This window comes from Botryllus schlosseri, chromosome 3 (genome assembly GCF_051294905.1).
Source record: "Botryllus schlosseri isolate E-star chromosome 3, Bs_hap1, whole genome shotgun sequence".
Lineage (NCBI taxonomy): Eukaryota > Metazoa > Chordata > Ascidiacea > Stolidobranchia > Styelidae > Botryllus > Botryllus schlosseri.
Window position 1 is genome coordinate 29,473,498 of NC_137238.1, and position 19,736 is coordinate 29,493,233.

At 41.8% G+C, this 19,736-nt stretch overlaps 2 protein-coding genes across 5 annotated transcripts in view; one reads left to right on the forward strand and one right to left on the reverse strand.

Annotated features, from left to right (window-relative positions):
• LOC145435023 (baculoviral IAP repeat-containing protein 2-like) overlaps positions 1 to 19,736 on the forward strand; it is a 406,058-nt gene that overhangs the window by 30,263 nt on the left and 356,059 nt on the right. The window lies entirely within an intron of this gene.
• On the reverse strand, positions 13,991 to 18,551 carry LOC145436341 (ficolin-1-like). Its single transcript, XM_080313693.1, has 6 exons — positions 16,104 to 18,551; positions 15,992 to 16,050; positions 15,865 to 15,930; positions 15,664 to 15,760; positions 15,463 to 15,562; positions 13,991 to 15,247 (listed from the first exon to the last, which is right to left on the reverse strand). Exons 1-6 carry the CDS (start codon positions 16,198 to 16,200, stop codon positions 14,920 to 14,922), a joined length of 747 nt encoding a protein of 248 aa, XP_080169819.1. The 5' UTR covers positions 16,201 to 18,551; the 3' UTR covers positions 13,991 to 14,919.

Here is a 19,736-nt window from a genome sequence, read left to right on the forward strand (position 1 = left end):
CTAGGCCGGGAAAATGCGCAGGAAAAGCTCAGAAATATCTGACTCAAACGAATTGCGTCGCCGAGCAGTAATGCGTTATTGTCAATGGGATGCATCGACAATCCCTTTGAAATATTGCAGCTAGTTCAGGCATTGATAGCCTACTCAAGGAATTCAATAACATTTATTTCGTGAGCAAGCCGTACTTTACATCCGGCGAGTTTGTAGTCATATATAAATGCATATTAGAATACAATATTTGTTTCTGAAAACATCTTGTTTACTGCGTTTACCTATCGAGAGATAGCTCTATATCCTTTCCTAACCCCAGAATAACTATGTAAATATACTTTATACCAGGGGTCACCAACCTTTTCGCAACCGAGGGCTACTTTTCCGTAATGATTGAAGCGGCGGGCTACCATTTACTCCCGCCGTTTACCCGTACCACACTGAATTTCCGTTTTGATATTCATAGCACTGGGCAGGACTGGACATCATATTATATGTTTCTATAGCAGTCAGTGGGAAGCCTGGCATTGTATGATATCAACCAGTGCGTTGTACACTGGTATTTAACTTGACACTGCAATTCTAAGTTAGGGTTCCAGATGTGCAATAATTAAGCGTGTTTTGTGTTTGTTTTGGATGAAGTTCATGTCCGAAAAGGCTGATTCACAACGATAAGTCGAACAATAGACGCTTGCAACCTTCACAGTTGCTGCGCATACACCACTGTAGTTTTCCGTATCAACAATGCACCAAACGTTTTCTGCACAGTGAGGTGGGCGTCATTTTGCAGTGTTACAATTTCAATCTCCTACCGTTCAGCATCCAGAAATGACAAGATTTCATTATACCGGACAGCAGCAACGATTACAGAAAGTTAGAAACATGGTATATTAAAGTGCGTTTAGTGTAACAGAAACAAGCTGTGCCAAAAGATGCAATACGTAATGGGTATACAGTTACTTAAAATCTGCTAGTACTTCACGGCTATCTGAGTCCGAATAGTAATATTGTTTACTACTTTGGCATTGTCCTGGTCGTCGAGCTATCGTAACGGAACCCCCCACCATTTCAATAAGACCGTGGACGGCATTCCGTCATGTCACCTGTATAGGCAATGCGCCGTATCTAGAATTTCTGGTGATTCTATCACATACATCTATATTACTAATTGTAATTGAAGGTATTTTCAAGTGTTTATATATGTAAGTGTTACATGTTAGTGTGTTTTACACAAGAATAGCCGAATCAATCAATCTATATATTTAAAAGCTCACTGGTAATAATCTGACGAATATTGGTAAATGCTGCTATTCCACCTATTTGTAGAATGGGCTCGCGGGCTACTCATCTAGTCCTCGCGGGCTACCTGGTGCCCGCGGGCACCGGGTTGGTGACCCCTGCTTTATACGGTATTAATTAGATAGACCAGTGCTTCCCAAATATCTCTGTCATCTTTCCTATGCTAAAATGAGACAAGCACTGAGTCGCTTTTCTAACGATAAAATTGCCTGAACGTTCTATCATTTTCACGATCGATCCATTCGTTATTTAAATCCGATGCCTCTGAAAATCCTCGATATCGATATCGTTAGTCCTACGTGTTCTATATATTACGCAGGTTTGATACAATTCTAGTTCGTATCAGACACATAAATCCATCCATGGAGCAAAGGCCTGCGCCCGTTGAAACTGCGCCAAATCAATGGCAGCCAGCCGGACAGCAGTCAGTCACCAGCACAAGTACACAAATTGTCGGCCAAGCCCAACCTGTACTAATGACGCAATTTGGTGCAATAATGCCAGCACCTATCCAAGAAACCATGAACCGTCGACAAAAGTACAAGGAGGACATGTACCGACTTGGAATCACTGAAATAGTACTGGGGGCGTTATCTATCCTATTCACGATACCCACACTCGCGATTGTGTCTCGAGAAACTAAACGATTTGAGTATACAATGTGGTCTGCCGGATATGGAGTCTATTCGTACTACATCAACAACGTATTTACATACGCCTCCGCTGGAATATGGGGTGGAATTTGCATGGTGGCTATGGGCTGGCTTGGAATACGCGTCAAAGCCAATCCGTCGAAGGGCAGCTACATTGGCAACATGATTATGGCGATTGTGACTGCCAACATCACATTTTCTGCTACGTTCATTGCTGTATTGGCGGCCGGCCTATCTTACTATTCTAGCGCGCTGAGAGCGTTGCATATCGCTGTGGCGTTTCTAAACGCCGCGGCCACAATCGCCACCATCGTGCACTCGGCGTTTGGATGTTGCGGCGCCTGCTGTGGTGGCGAACCGGAGGCGCAACCAGTAATCTATTTTCCAGCACGTGGCAACACGGCTTACCAACCCCAGCCACAATATGTACAAGGGCCTAACGGTCAACTAATGATGGTGCTAAACAACCAGGTTCCGACTCAATCGTATCCGCAATCTGCTACCCCGGGTCAATTTGTAGGTTCAGGTTACCCAGTCTCACCGTACCCTCCGGGTACCCAGCCGCATATGGTGAATACCTCTTACCCCGCACAATCGGCAAACTCCGGTTATACCGCTCAGTAGTGGGACATTATCGTTCAAAAAGAAATCCACTTGAACTAAGCTACCGATGCAGTGAAGGGAATGGAGCTATGCCGAAGGTATTGCCGGCGAACTATGAAGAATACCGGTCATTGAAGTTGAGACATATTGAGTCTCGTCATGACGTTAGGGCGAATAATATTCGTTCGCAACAATAAAACAATTTCGTTTTGTACAAAAGATGGTATATTATCGTGTCCACTAGGTACAACCAGACATTGACTAGGCGCCTACTATGTTAAATATTTGAACCATGCGATTTTGTATCTGTTACTGAATCGCATTTCGGGTGATTTAAGTGGTGAACTCCAGATCTGCCGTCGATACCTATCGGCGACTCTACCTACATCTTGCGTTATTGAGAGAAGTCTTCAAGTAGAAAACGATCCTACTCAGTATAAGCAGACGTGTAATTTGAAGGTTCTATTGAAGTCATTAAAATCGAGCCCAAATCACTCCAAAAATAGAAGCAGTAAACTACATATTTATAAAGTACTCGAACGTAAGTAATTTTGAAACGTAGATTAGTAGGCAGTGTTGGGATGACTCGAGTCATGACTTGAGTCGAGTCAGACTCGATTCACCTTTTTCGTATGACTTGACTTGACTCGAGTCACTTTGCTAAAATGACTTGACTTGACTTGACTCGGCGTATCAGAAATGTGAATTGACTCGTGACTAGGATCAAAATTCACGAGTCAATTTCAAGTCATCAAACTATCGTTGTCGATAAAAATCATTGTATCTTGCATATATTTGGAGTGTCCGCGAAACGCTGGTGTAATCCGTGAGAGCGACCAATCATTCAATGATCGTGCGTTTTACTGAGCCTCCATTGTTCTCTCACAAGTAAATTGACCGCAAGCGAAGTGATCGAAGCTTACAGCTTAAGTTGTCGTAAACTATACTAGTTTAGTTAGGTAATTTACCAGCGAAAGGTTTATTTCTGTTCTCTGTTCTTACCTTAGCAAACCCTCTTGTTTTATTGAAATTGTTGAAATTGAATGAAGTTTATATAGTCCTCAACCATTGGCGTTGGCTGGAATTGTATCACATCAATTTGTAAATGGGTAACCTATTGCATCTTATCAATTCGTTTCTCTATTCTCTATTTTGGATAGTAACTGTAAACTAAGGCTATGCAATTACTTACGTAGTTCAGCAGTTCTGCGTATATGTGAACGATACAGCGCCTTCTTGGATGTATATTTAACTGTATATTCGTTAATCGGTTCAAAATATATGACCACTCAATCTGTATTTCAGACAGCTAGTAAAATGAAAATGATGTAATCATGCCGCATACATCGAAAAGGCAACTTGACTTGAATTGTGACTTGACTTGACTTGACTCGACTTGACTCGAGTCACCTCTAAAAATCAAGTGACTTGACTTGACTCGAGTCACCTTATATATATATATATCGACTTTTCAATTAGATAAAATAAAATGAAAAGGGCAAAAGAAAACAGGAAACAAAAAACATCAAGATAATCAGTTTTAGGCTCGTATTAAGCGTCTCCAACGTAGGCGGTCGTGGGCGTCTTCAAGCGACAGCTCGCGTTGCGCTAGGTCAGTCTCCATTGTCGAGCGCCATGTTTTCCGATTCCAGCCACCTCTGCGCCATGGCTTCGTCGGAATGTGATTGATGATGGCGGCGGCTGGTTGCTCGTCTTGATGCCGCACTAGATGGCCGATTAGGCGGAAGCGTCGTTCAGCTGCCAGTAGACGGCATGGGACCGTTCCTGTGAGCTCTCGCAATGCATTCGTGGATATATGCTCCGGATGGTGAATGCCGAGTGCATAGCGGAGGAGTGCGTCATAGTTAGCGTTGAGCGTCTTAGCCAGCTTCTCTGTCAGCGTGGGTGCCTCTATTCCGTGGAGAAGAACCTGCTCGACAGTGGCACGGAAGATACGGGTCTTGAGCTGGGTTGAGGCACTTGAATGGAAGAGGCTATCTAATCTCTGACTCTGTCTCTGAGTCATTGAGTATGGTTGCTTTAATTGGACCGGAATCATGGTTTCTATTCGATGCTATACATGCCGAACATGATTAGTTGAGTCTTCCAGTTTCGGAATGGCATACAGATCCGCATTTTGTGACTGCTCAAGAATTTGTGAGTAGTGTTGAAGTAGTTAAAGACGCAGCAAAGCGTTGGTAAAATTGAATACCGACTTTGATGCTTTAAAAACAGATGACAAAGAACAGCGGACGAGCCTCTTACAAGCCGTGGAAGATCACGGGAACAGATATGCCGATTTCTCTAAAGCAACCATTTCATCCACCTGATTTAAGTAGTATTTGCCAAGTTGATCTTTTTCTTTTCCTTATTGTTTCGTTTCCTTTGAACAATGTGATGTTTAAAATGTGGCTGTGAGTGAATGATACATTCACAGTTGTATTGTTGCACATGGTGATCCCGGAAATTGATGGACAGTCTCAGGTAGGGTTGAGGAGTGTGGGATATGTGATCCAACAACATGACTATCAGTCTTAGGCAGTTTTGAGGAGTTCTAAGGGAGTGTAGGACATGAAAATGGTGTCCTGAACCGGCAATACTTTCTATAATAAGGTTATGTAGCACTCCAAACCGCAATAGCTGCATCAACCCAGCTTATATATGACGTTTACTAGCCTAGTCCGAATGGCGACACTGAAATTTTAGGGGAATCCCCTATTTTTAGCCGATAATTTTCCAGCTCAAAATGCACACGGATGCAAGGGATGAATTACGAAAAAAAGTAGCTAGAATATGTTTTTATGGTATAAGGCATGGGAATCGGACTGAAAACCACGACTTTTTGAAAGTCGGTCAATTCTGAACAACCCTAATGGAGGCCCTCCATATACGTTCGATTGGAGGGTATTTGAAAAATTGCAGAGCGTCGTTGTTGACGTGTTGGCATTGAATCATCAACATAGGCTACATCAAGGCCGACAAAAAATTCCTGAGAGATATTTATGTTGCCCGAATACCACTGAAGATAGCCTCAGGTTTTATATCGAATGGTATAGGCCTTGGCTCTGCTGATTATATATTGATGGTGTTCGGAAAATGGCCTAGGCCTATATACGTTGTTGACGAAATGGCATTGAATCATTAACATAGGTTACAACACTGCCGGAGGCACGAGTTGGATGGTAGCCAATAGCGCGCGCACAATGTATTGAAGTAAGGAATATTCAGCGGGTGCAATTTGTTTCTATAGTTTGAACGTAAAATGGAGATGGTCACACGATTAATAAACACAGCGCTTAACTGCAACCCGTGACACAACCATTTTGTACGTGTCGCATTCGCAATCAGCTTGCTACTACGGAGAGAATGAAAAGTTGAGAGGGGTATATACTTGACGTCACGGACACACGGATACTCGGTTTATCGTCGAAGTCGAAAATTTGTAGTTGCTTTCGCCTCTCTGACTGCGTCACTCGCTGTGAGTGTTATTTGTACTTGTCTGCGCCGTTGTCTCTCCCGCCAGTGATGTGATGTCATAATACCTAACCACAGTGGCGGCTCGTCCTATAGGGCAACTGGAGCATTGCCCCACCTAAAATTCTGTTCAATAATAATTCTTTACCATTTATAGACGCACCGAAATCACAGCGAAAATCGTATTCTTCTTGTGCTTTCGCTTGTAAATGCCCATATATAGCGAAGTCTCTGCGAAAATCGAATTCTCTTCCGTGTTTTCGCTTTGCGAATGCCTAGCCGGGGCATGCCCCGGTAGCGCTCATAACAAGCTTTCACTGTCTATTCTCTCAAAGCCGCGCACAATAAAGAAACGGTGATTTACTCTCTCCTATTCATAAAATTACCAAGCAACCGGGGCAACATAGCCTAGTTGCCCTTAAGGTGTGATGTAACAATCGTATCTATATCTGAACTCGGTTACCGTCATATGCGTTGAGTCGATCTTTGCTGGTATTGGTCGATTTTGATGGTGTTTCACTCCATGATAATTGTTGAAACATGGTATGTCATGTTGTGATGGTCGTATTTAACACTGTCCTAAGTTTCAGGGTTTCTACTCAAAGTTTAGGGTAGTAATTCCGTTTCCGAAGTTGAGTGTGTGCTGATCCGTCATGTGTAGCAAACAGATTTTACTCAAAAGCCGGTATTGGTGTCCATTGATTTTGACGATATTCCATACCGAGATCGGTCATGACATTTGGTACGGTGAGTCTTAATGTTAGTATCGAACGCTGTACGAAGTTTCAAGTTAGTCACTGAACTATGTTAGTGGTAATTTCGTTTCCTAAGTCGAGTGAGAGCTGACTCGTCATTTATCGCAAACATATTTTACGCAAAGCCGGTATTGGTCTCCATTGATTTTAACGATGCTCCTTAGCTAGATCCGTCATGAGCTTTTGCATGGTATGTCTTGATTTTAGTATCGAACGCTGTGCCAAGTCTCAAGGTTGGTACTCAATGATTCGGGCAGCAATTTCGTTATCAAGGTCGAGTATGGTAGAGATGTGCGCTGATCTGACACTTAGCCTACCTAACGCATTGCGGATTTCACGCAAAAGCCGGTGTATCTGTGTTAACGCTAACTGTGTTCCATACTGAGATAGTTGATGAGATGATGATATCATGAAACGGTTTACTAACATCCTCGGTTTGCATTCAAATATTTAGTTTTATTTGATATTCTTCAATGTCAATTTCACCGTGCAATTGTGGCCTTCAGGCCATTTGCTTACAGTTACAACCCCTGTCAAGCGCGATAGCTGTTTCGTTTTCGATAGCGGCTAACAGCTGATCGCTTGATCAGCCTATTCCTCAGTAAATTTTACGCAAAATTCGGTGTTGGTCTGTTTGTATTAATTTTGACAGTGTACCATACCGAAAACGGTCATGAGGCTACTTCTCGATGATTTCATGTAACAGTGTACCAAGTTTTCGGCTTTCAATCACGTATTTATTCGGTAATATATTTTCCAAAGGAGATTTTGCAGCAGACATATAGACACTATAGACCGTAAGCCGTATGTGTCGTGTGACAGTCTCCAGCCTCAAGGCCAAAATCTCCTATGCTGTACCGGGACCGAATTTCCGAGGCTGCTATCCGTAGTTCTTCAGAATGATGTTTTGGATTCAATATGACATGTCCAATCTATGAGATAACAATTGCATATGTGTCCGAACTCGTTGACCTTTCCAGTTAGGCTTACGCAATCTCTCGAGTTATAGTCATTTCCATTTCTGCAGATAATTAGTCGGATGTAGTGCGAACATGAACCGTGTCGAATCTTTGTTCCGCACGCCGTTTACGCAGTTACCATACACTTCAAGTCATAGCTCACCAGCAGACCTCTCGCGGCACATACGTTAAAATCACAGTTGTCGTTCGTGTTACCGTACCACCAAGTTACTTGTTTACGTTGGAAAACCCCATTGTGACGTCATCTTGATGTCGCTTGCAGCCCTTGCCCCACCACCCGATATTGTCACGAGCCGCCACTGCCTAACCACGTTGTGATGTCGATATTCAATAGTATAATTGCGTGTGGCAACAGCATAGCAATTCGCAATTAATTGCAAAGTTTAGATGAGTATAGAGAAGTAGCAACCAAACCGGATTATAATACTGGTCGTTATGTCCAAATACGAACCGAATCGTAGTGTAAGCTACAATAAAACTAACGTAGTTGCGTATCGTATTTGGGTGAAAACACCGCGTCGCAATTTCGTACAGTACTCTTCACCAAAATGCAATCAATCTAATTTTATAACAAGGGCGATTTTTTGACATGTCAAAAGAAAAGTCAAAATTGTATGGTTAGCTAAAAAAATGTCAAAATTACAAAGGTTTTACAAAGTTGAAACTTTTTTGCAACCTGCATTTCGTTTGTATCGTAGATTTTGCACTGTCAGTGAACTTATCATTTGAAATTTTATAGCTTGTAGCCTACTATATAATCCTACCGTTCTAGACGGCCCTTCGTCTGCTCATTGTGAATCATAAACATTGAAATGTAACAAATAGGTTGATATGGTGCTATGCTCAACGCACCACAATATCTCAACTGAAGAAAGGCTGCCTGAGCATTGCATGGTTCTTATATAAAGAAGCGCATGATGGAAATTGTGATGCAGACACCATTGCCAGAATGAAGCAACACGGTTTGTCACCAGCACAACTTCAGTGTTGTCAGCCAACAACTGCTGCTGTTGAACGTTCTTTCTCCATTCTTAGCAACCTACTTAGTAAGGACCGACACTTTCTACCCGAAAATGTAGGAAAGTATCTTTCGTAGTACTACAAAAATTATTTCTACCATAATGCGTAATAGGGCTGTTCAAAAATAACTTTTTTTCCTGAATCTTGCGGGTTACTTGATTAAATCGTTAGGTGGCCTTAAAACACGACGCACACCAATTTTGAATTCATTCCAACCAATATTCGCGGATTTCGTAGAAAAATTCGAATTTGCCTATGAATGCAAAAAAAAAAAATTTCAAATTTTTCTTCCGACCCCATAAAATTGTTGCGCTGTCTTCAAAGACGATGCAAAACAAATTTGACCCAATTCCAAGCCGTAGAAGCGGAGTTATTTGAGTTTTTCGATGATAATTCTGGGATTATATCCCGATTCCCGATCATAGATAATCCCAGAATTATCACCGAAAAACTAAAATAACTCCGCTTCTACGGCTTGGAATTGAGTCAAATTTGTTTTGCATCGTTTTTGAAGACTGCGCAACAATTTTATGGGGCTGTAAGAAAAATTTGAAATTTTTTTTTTTGCATTTATAGGCAAAGTCGAAATTTTCAAACTCTACGAAATCCGCGAATATTGGTTGGAATGAATTCAAATTTGGTGCGCGTCGTTTTTTAAGGCAACCTAACGATTTAATCACGTAACCCGCGAGATTCAGGAAAAAAAGTTATTTTTGAACAGCCCTAATGCGTAATGTAATTACTGGAATTCTTCAGTGCCAGATTTCGTTAAAATATAATTTTTCATGATAAAATTTGTCAGTTTTTGAGGCAAAAAAGTTTCTTTTTCAGGCCAAACCACTTCGTAAGGACAGACTGTTTCAACCAGAAATGAATATAAGTAGTACAATTCTAGCATTATGTGGGAAAACACCTAATTTGCATACGATAGGTGATTTTTGATCAAAATTTGGATTTTTAGGGTCAAAAATGTCATAACTTTTTATTTTTTAGATCAAAATCTTCCGTTTTAAGGTAAAAAAATGCCATACTTATACCTTATCGTTGCGAATTCCTTGTTCCCGAGGTATGAGATGAAGAATAAATGAGCCAAACAGTGACGACTGCATGTAGTCGTACATAAAGCTACTTCTGTAAGCTACAGGTTATGATAGCTTGTTGGGACAAATGGATTGACTGCGTCATTTCCTGGGCCGGGTAAAATGCGCCTGTTGGCTCAAAAAGATCTGCGTCCCCGAGCAGTAATGCGTAATTGATAGCCTATTTCGCAAACGAGCCGTGTACTTTACATCCAGCAAGTCTGTAGTCACGTATAAAAGCTACTATTTCCACTAAACAATCGAATTAACTCGCTATATAGGTTACTTTCTGTGCAGAGTACGGTGACTAATGACTTACGGTAATTGACATTGTAAAAGTAGTGACATGTCTTTAAACGACAATGATCTCGACATAGGCGCCGACTTTTATATTTGTACGTACGAGGTGGCGGAGTCTGGTGACATCGTAATCATTTCATATCGGTGACGTCATACACACACCAGAACGCACTTTACTACGTGTATCTGACTCGTTGAGCGTTAAACCACTCATGTGACGTTTTAATACCGATCTTGCACTCATTAATATCAAGCCATACAGTCGAGCTATTAAATTGATTGTTAAAGCGGCAGCCTACGATCAGTTAAAAGTGGAACTGCGTTTCCGACGGCGATCAATTTATTGGAATATAGAAGGTTCCCGTTCAGATGCATCGATTAAAAAATCGGAATTTCTGTCGTTGAGAATTTTCTGTTGCATCAATATATTTCACGCACAATGCGCCGTGTGAGTAACGAATTATACTACGCACTGGTTAGTTCGCAAGTAATACGCGACAACTCAGGAATATGTTTCAAGCAGACAAGAATCATGATTACAAACACAAAAGCGCGCAACCAATCACTAGTTGTCTCTAGGGCTGGGCAAAATCGAGTACCTGAGTGATTCGATTCTGAATCACGTATTATAATATAGGCTTCGAGTGGAGTCGAGTATTCTAGTATCACTCATTATGACGTCACAAGAAAATGTAATATGTCAAAGTTCAAATACGTACCTTTTGTGCCACCACAAAGAATATAATGCCTGTTATCCATCACATTCAAGATATCTTGGTATTTATTCGACCCTACCGATTTCATTGTACATATGGTGACAATGTTGTTGGAGGATCATGACTTTGGAAATGTTTTTCCAGTAACTGACGTAGCTTTGTACGACTAGTTTCGTATACTGCGATACTGCCAATCAAGGTTTCAAGGCTCCAACAGTGTAAAATAGTATCGAAACCATAATTCTCGTTGATAAAGAAACCTTCAGTAGCGAGGAGCGCATAATTTCAGTACTCGAAAAATTCGTCTTTTGCTACTCGACTCGAATCATTAAAATAATTACTCGATTCAGATTCGAGTACTCGAATCATTGTGCCCAGCCCTAGTTGTCTCTGACGGCCAACACGATGGGTTTCTGACTTCGCGTTGAGTAGCTCTCGTCGCTGCAATTGTTTGGAGATTAAAACAGCGATTTTAGCGGCATTGCGCATGCCGCGATGTTATCAATGAAATCCACTGTCTACCAATTGTGCAATAGTCTGAAATTCGATATTGTTGCTTTCGATATACAAGTTCGTCCAGCAATCAAGTTTATTGGAATATAGAAGGTTCCCCGTTCAAACTAGAGGTCGACCGATATTGAATTTTACCAGCCGAAACCGATTATCCACACACTCACAGGGCCGATAACCGATAATAGAGGCCGATATTAATATGGAAGGAGCAGAAAACCATTTCGCCAAAAATATTATATATTAGGCAAGATAGCTCTTATAGATACCACAGAAAGCTGAACAACAAACGAGGAAATTGGAATTAAAAAGAATTATTGCTGAATTGTGCACATTCATTGAAATTTGGGCTAACTCAAGAAGCAAAACCTATTACAGAATTGCTAATCAGCCCACTATAGAGGTAGATTGTAATGCAGGAAGCGCAGTTTCACTGCATAATCACCCAGTTAAACTTGTGCTGCAAGCGTAAATATGTCACTGTCGCCCTTTGCATCGTCGATTTCTTTAGAATGAATTGAATTTCCAATATTTTTTGATTTTCTTTGATAAAAAATATCGGCCGCGATATCGGTCTACATTGGGATGGATGGATGTATGGATGGAAGCGGTTACAGGCGCGTCATATATGATCTATAGCTGGGACTGAGCCCGCGAGTCCCGGGAAGTAAGAATGTTTCAAATTAAGATATAACCCACTTATGTAAAATGTGTATTTAAGTCAATTCCACCGCCGGCAATTGATGTGAAAGCTATATTACGTACCGCAAAGTGCATACGGAATGATTTAAAATCCGCGACTTGTTGAATATATGGTCAGTACGACTATTTCCCATAATATAGTCTTCCATAATTCCCTCAGAAAAGCGGATGCTCATCAACGTAAATCTGAGTTATTCAATTCGATCGTGAACGGCTGATGAGATGAGACACACGAAAATGGAGAAATCTCTGAATATTCCTAATTTATAATAAAATTGTTTTATATCTCAACAATTCCACGGGAATGACAGAAAAATGAAAAAAAAAATTTCCATGATAAATTGAAAATTTTAGTTGGCTCTGCGGCGGCTTATACGTGTTAGTATTGAACCAAATTTGGTGTGCAGCATTTTTTCGGCTAACCTGACAATTTAATCAGTGAAAGGCTGGAATCCGGAAAAAGTTATTTTTGAACAACCCTATTGAGCAGCTTTCATGAAAGTCGCTGTTGAAATGACTTACTATCCGGAATGACTGCATGGCCATTATGACACTCGTTGTATTGACTCAAGCTATATCGAAATTCGCAATTTTGAACACGAGCTATGCATTGCTGTATAGACCAGACCTGGGCCAAATGCGGCCCGCGAAGCCATTCTGTGCGGCCCGCGAAAGGTTGCGGGGAATTTATAACGTTAAAGCTGCTTTTTGAATGTTGATGCGTGAACTAAAACCATAGGTTGTATCAACTAACCAGGAAATTCGTTTACTTAGAATCCTGTTCATTAATATGCCACGATTACGTTGCCTACGTACCTCGCATGCGTAATCCAGATTCAAAATAACGACAATGTGGCAAAGTATGAGTAACAATTAAATTCAAAAGAAATCACTCTTTTCGTATAGTTCAGGTCAAACATTTGTTGCCATTGTCACATTACGCATTATACGGTACGTGTTTCAAATTGTTGCACGAGGCATTTCCAAATCCGTATTTCGTAAAACAAGTCAATCAGTGCTCGCGTCTACTATATGACCAGGGGTCTTTAAATTGTACTTAAGTACAATTTAGAAAAGATAGCTTATTTTATACTCAACCAGAATTTTAAATTATACTAAATTATACTTTTATGAAAAATGGCTTTCCTGGCGTAGGAGGGTACCATACTGAGACTTTTATGTGAAAACATGCTCGTGTTCTGCGTTACTCCACCTGCCGGTGTTTCAAGTTTAATGATCTAACCAAAAATCACACAAGTTTCTGCAGCTCTTGAAACTGTTTTGCATGAAGGCAGCCTTCGAGCGAGAAATCGGTCAGGCTCTCCCGGTAGTCATCCTTTTCAATTCCGATGGCGGAAAAATCCGCCTCCACTGGTGCCGTCGTTGAAAACACGGTCGAGAGCGTTCCGCAGAAGTCCTTTAGGGTGGGCAGCAATGTTCCGTCTAATTTTTCACGAGTCTGAGCAAACACGCAAACTCACTGCGCAGGCCCTTGGACAACAGTGCGCAACCACCCCCACAGGATGTTGAAACGAACTTCTGGGGGACATCGCCCCCCATACCCCCCGCCGGCTTGTCGCTTTTTTCGTTACTTATCATCTAGATTAGGTGACCCTTTAGTGGTGATGTCGCCTAAACGCGCGAAGCGCGACAAATGTATATATTTCATGATTGAATCGGTGAATATTATCAGGAATTGCATATATTGCTATCAGTTTTTATCCTCTCTCTGCTCACATAATCAGATTTACCGGTAGAGCTGATCGAGTGAGGTGTGTTGTAATAATAAAACATCTCTGATAATACCTGCTGGTATGATGACTTCGTTAGATGATGCTATTTCGTGACCTAGCTATGTCGAAAGATATTGAAATTGCCCAAACGTACTAAACTAAAAGACGTACACGATTTCAAATTGGTATTTATTTACTGGTAAATAATGTTCCCTCGATATGGCATTTGTCTTGTTGTGGGACTCGGATCGCCAGGACAGAAACATCCGGCGCCAGCCATTTAGGTGCCTATGGACAATTAAACATATTTGTATATATATCGAAGTTTGCGGTCAGCACAAGGGCAGTCCTTTTCGGCCAAGGTAGTCTCGCTGCTGATCGTTCTGGCGCACTTCTCGGGGTCGCATGGTACATAGCCGATAACTATACGTGCGGCAATGGCCGACGCCCAAGTGCCCTTTTCTGTAAATCATGCGTATTTTTTGTTGGTAAAGGGTACCCAATAATCAAGATATCTGACAATATTAAATCGCGCGTAGCGGAAATTTTTTCAAAGTTCAAGTCCATGTTATTCCACCATTCCATGAAAATAATACGCTATTGAAATGATATCAGTATCGCTCACGCGTACGAGACCATACCAAAAAATCTCCATCGTGAGGCGCACGTGATTGCAAATTCTCATTTCTTCACGGAGCGCAATATTTACCTTTGCGGGCCGCACTTGTACCTCGGTTTCAGACTTCAGTGATAACACCTCTGACAATGTTCCCTCCAATTTTTCACGAGTCAGCGCGCCTTCGTGGTCCATTGAACGACAGTGCGCAACGACTAAGAAAAACATCACTTCGGATTTTTTGTGCGCACATTAGATTTTTTGTGCGCAGAGACCGTTTCAGCACTGCGCATTTGCGCGCGAGCGCAGCTTAGAGGGAACATTGGTCCCCATGTCCTCTTTTAAGGGTTAAGAGGATGTGACCTCTTTTGGGGACCGCGAGGGGGCGCTATGTAGCTCAATCAAATCTGCCAGGCGCCGGTGTGACGTCACGTTCACTTGGGAGAAATGTTCTTTCCGTTGTGTGACGTCATCGGCCAAAGCCCATCTCACGCTCTTTTCCGGATCTTCATCTCCGAGAATCGCAGGAGGTTGGAGGGAACATCCCACGCACGGAGGTTGTAGTGATGCCACCAGATTCCCTTCACGCCTGTTTTGTGGAAGTTCCCGTTCAGGTTGCTGGAGCCGCAGTCTCCATACCACCAGCCTCCTTCGCCCCAAGAAGCGCAATGCCCTGACGACACACCATCGTGATCCGCATCTTTCGTTGAGAATTGGAGACTATTGTGATGTGCGAGACCATCTCCGGTTGCATTCCCGGAGTATCCGGACACGTGCAGTCTGTACTTGTCCGATCCGGGGCCGATGCGGAAGGACCTGGAAAAGTGAGTGTGATTCTTCGTCGGTGTCGAGTGTTGCCACGTAACAATGATCAAAATTATCACGTTAGGTATCCGGAATATTTCGCTGCCTATTCGTTCGGCTCCGCACGAATCGCATTATGTAATGAATGATTAAATATGACAAGTTGAGTGTATGAAAAATATATACACAAAGAGAAGAGGGAGGGGAGAAAAGACCTTCAAACTCACCTGTATTTCGCCACCCAGTGAATTCCTTTATCTTTCGTGATCATGTTGATTTCCAGTTCCATAGTTCCTTCCTTTGTCTGCTCGTGCAATGCCTCGAGCCCTGGAGACAAACGTCGTTACGAAATTATGGAAGGCTTTGGTTCTGAACGGAGCGACTTTGCGACTTGCAACTTGAAGGAATCGTATCCACAATCTTCGTACCGAGCCACAAATTTCCGTCGCTATCCCCGAATCCTTTCTTGTAATCAGCCCAACCTCGGTAGAAATCCACGTCTCCGTTGATTCTGCGCTGGAAAACCTGAAACGGAATTCGGCAAACAGTCGGCAGAATTGTATAAAAAATCAAAGTTTCAGAAATGCTATGCCATTCCTGGCGTTACAAAAGAAAGATTTGAAACTCACAAACCATTCCTCGTCTTTAATTCTGCGTTGAAGGTCCTTCTGCATCTCCGACATCTTTCCCGGACCCTTCATGAAAAGTACACGTAACAGAACGTTCGGCGTCAATCTAATCGTATAGGCTACCAACCCCACAATCCCCTTTCGAAATCCATTTGCCGTTGACGTATCTTCTCACGCAGAATTGAGCTGGAAACGAGGAAATAGAATTCAATTCGAATTGTAACACAAATTATTCGTACCTGACGAACGCAGGTAGATTGCGAATCCGAACATGAAAAGAAACCGAATCTTGAGCGACATTTTCGGAAGCAATTTGAGATTCAATTCAGACACCATGACGTTGCGTATCCTACTGACGTTGTTGGATAGATCAATGTATAAATGCAGAATATAATGCGACTAACTTCAACTAAGCAACAGACGCAAATGCTTTTCTGAGTTGCGAGCGCACAGATTTATCACCAATACCATTTTTTCTACGCAACCATCAACTAACACATTTGCAACGACGATATACTGCATTACTGTCTTAGTTATCATTTTGAGGAAGTCAGCTCATTGATATCGTTTATGAAATTCGTCGAATCGATTGTGTTACAAAACCGGAACTCCCTCGATGCTGCATTAGGTCTGATATTTTGGACCTAAACAAGCGAAACGTTTAATTTCGAACAAACTATGAATTTGATGACTTAGTATTTATCACGACCATCACAAACCCGACAACAATCATTCGTATCGACAGGCTAGGCTTCCCATACATTTTAAACCGCGTACGGCCTACCCCTTCACTTGTTCAACATAAAGTCTGTGACTCAATCTGTTCCTCGTAATACGTATCCTTAGAAATCCTTCCTCACAGCTGTAGGTGAAGGGATAGAGCTAAATACTCTCCGAATAATTTACAACCTAACCATACTAGAACATGCTAGAACCTCTTTTAGATAATCAAATGATATTCATAATAAGCAGATGACACTGGTTCTGTACAGAAACAATGAACGATCTACAGTAGGCTATGCAGTAACTCTAATCGCCGCGGTAGTATAAAGAAAGAGAAATACACTACAATTGATGTACATGAGGCGAAAAACGGGACACTGCTGTATAAAAGCATGGCTGATTGAGCCTAATGAACACTACATTCAGTAAGCGTAAACGTTTTTCCAGCATGTCACATAAATATTAAAATCTCTGTTGCCGAACATTGCAACAGTGCCAGAATAATGACGTTGTTCGGGAAAGTTATCATGCACCTCGGTCTGAGAACCCCTGCAATAGGGTGACATGACGTCATGTCATTTTAATGATACTCATTTGTTTAGTCGACTGATTTACTAATGATATTATGATTTCAGGTAGTCAACCAGTAACCTCACTGACTAAAACTCAGAACAGTAACATTTCGTGAAAAGGTAATGTACAGGTAACGTAAAGGGAATGTCATGTAAAGGTAATGTAACACTGACTGCCCACTATTTTAATGAACTGCGTTAGTTTGATCATCGAGTATCATCGCGTAATACACGGAACCGATTTATATCCGTGAATATAGGCTACAGTTATACACTGATGGCTGCAAAATATCCAAACGTGACATAAATAATGAGATATAGCCCAAGCGCAATTTCAAACGGTACAGGTACATATTTGCAGCTATAACCACGCCAATAATGTGATTGTTGAGCCCATACAGGCCACGAAATACCATCACGTAATGAAGTCATTATACAAACGCGTCCGCCCAAATATGTTTAATTATGACTTACGAGTCCTACATTTTCCAAGACACCTCACTCAGCTCTAGCGGTAATTCTTATAACATGAGCAGAGAGAGGACAAAAAATTGACAGCAATATATATGCAATTACCCCAGAAGTTCGGTTTATAACCCTATGAGGGTGACTCTGCTATATTGTAAAGAAATAAAATCATAAATCCTTTTCATATCGGGCCAACGTCAGTTTTTTCAAACCAAGTAGTAGTAGTAGTTTTGAACGGCTTCAAACAGCAATACTTCTTACCAATGTTCCCTCTATTTTTTTACGAGTCTGCGCGAACACGCCAACTCACTGCGCAGGCCCTTGGACAACAGTGCGCAACCAGGCCCCTCATAGGATGATATATCGGGCTTTGCGCTTTTTGCCGCTGCTTTTCATCTAGATTGGAAGTCCGTTTGGTGGGTGTAACACCTGATCGCACCAAGCGCGAAAAAATTCTGTAATTCATGATTGAGTCGGTATATTGCTATCAATTTTTATGCTCTCTCTGCTCTCGTAGTTAGATTTACCGGTTGAGCTGATCGAGTCAGGTGTGTTGGAAAAGGTATAGGACCCCTAAATAGTAATTAAAGGTCTTCGGGGATACCTACTTATGTCTTCCGTTTTCACATGCTCCGACAACCTTTCCATGTTAAACGGCTCGCACTTCTTGGTTAATTTGGCTTGGTGAAGGGATGAGCATGAGAAACTACCCATTCGTTTTGTCATCATTAAACGCGGTCAGTATAAACAGCAGAATTAGCTAGTATTCACTCAACGTTGGCCTCACAGGCGAGCAGCTAGTCAAAACGCTTGTAGCGACACAAATGGACGCTTGTAACCGCAAGTACTATAGACGGCGAATCGTAATTTTGTGCGACCATATGTGACGTCACAATAAATCTGTGTACTTACATGGTGACATATAGATTAGCCCAGGGGTCACCAACCTTTTTGCAACCGAGGGCTACTTTTGCGTAATGATTGAAGCGGCGGGCTACCATTTACTCCCACCATTCACCCGTAACACACTGAATTTCCGCTTTGATATTCATAGCACTGGGCAGGACTGGACATCGTGTTATCTGTTTCTATAGCAGTCAGTGGGAAGCCTGGCATTGTATGATATCAACTAGTGCGCTGTACTCTGGCATTTAACTTGACACTGCAATTCTGAGTGAGTGTTCCAGATGTGCATTAATTAGGCCTAAGCGTGTTTTGTGTTTGTTTTTGATGAAGTTCATGTCCGAAAAGGCTGATTCACAACGATAAGTTGAACCATAGACGCTTGCAACCTTCATAGCTGCTGCGCATACACCACTCTACTTTTCCGTATCAACAATGCACCAAACGTTTGCTACAGACTTAGGTGGGGGTCATTTTGCAGTGTTACAATTTCAATCTCCAACTGTTCAGCATCCAGAAATGACAAGATATCATTATACCGGACAGCAGCAACGATTACAGAAAGTTAGAAACATGGTATATTAAACTGCGTTGAGTGTAACAGAAACAAGCTGTGCCAAAAGATGCAATACGTATTGGGTATACAGATATTGAAAATCTGCTAGTACTTCACAGTTATCTGACTTCGAATAGTAATATTGTTTACTAATTTGGCATTGTCCTGATCGTCAAGCTATCTTAACGGAACCCCCCACCATTTCAAGAAGACTGTGGACGGCATTCCGTCATGTCGCCTTTATAGGCAATGCGCCGTATCTTGAGTTTCTGGTGATTTTATCACATACATCTATATATTACTAATTGTAATTGAAGATATTTTAAAGTGTTTATATATGTAAGTTACATGTTAGTGTGTTTTAAACAAGAAGAGCTGAATAAATAAATCTATAGATTTAAAAGCTCACTGGTAATAATCTGACGAATATTGGTAAATGCTGCTATTCCACCTATTTTTAGGATGGGCTCGCGGGCTACTCATCTAGTCCTCGCGGGCTACTCATCTAGTCCTCGCGGGCTACCTGGTGCCCGCGGGCACCGGGTTGGTGACCCCTGGATTAGCCTACTAGTAGACAGACAATGACATACTCAGAGTCAGTACACACACGACTGGCACGAGAACGCACTTCCAATCAATACATGCGATCT

Bases quoted from the DNA above. Each gene is read 5' to 3' on its own strand.
- LOC145436341 (XM_080313693.1), bottom strand. From the start codon at position 16,200: ATGGTGTCTGAATTGAATCTCAAATTGCTTCCGAAAATGTCGCTCAAG. The intron at 15,931-15,991 runs GTTGGTAGCCTA...CTTTTCATGAAG, and splicing joins TTTCGAAAGGGGATTGTGGG to GGTCCGGGAAAGATGTCGGA. The intron at 15,563-15,663 runs GTACGAAGATTG...GTTTGTCTCCAG, and splicing joins CGACGGAAATTTGTGGCTCG to GGCTCGAGGCATTGCACGAG.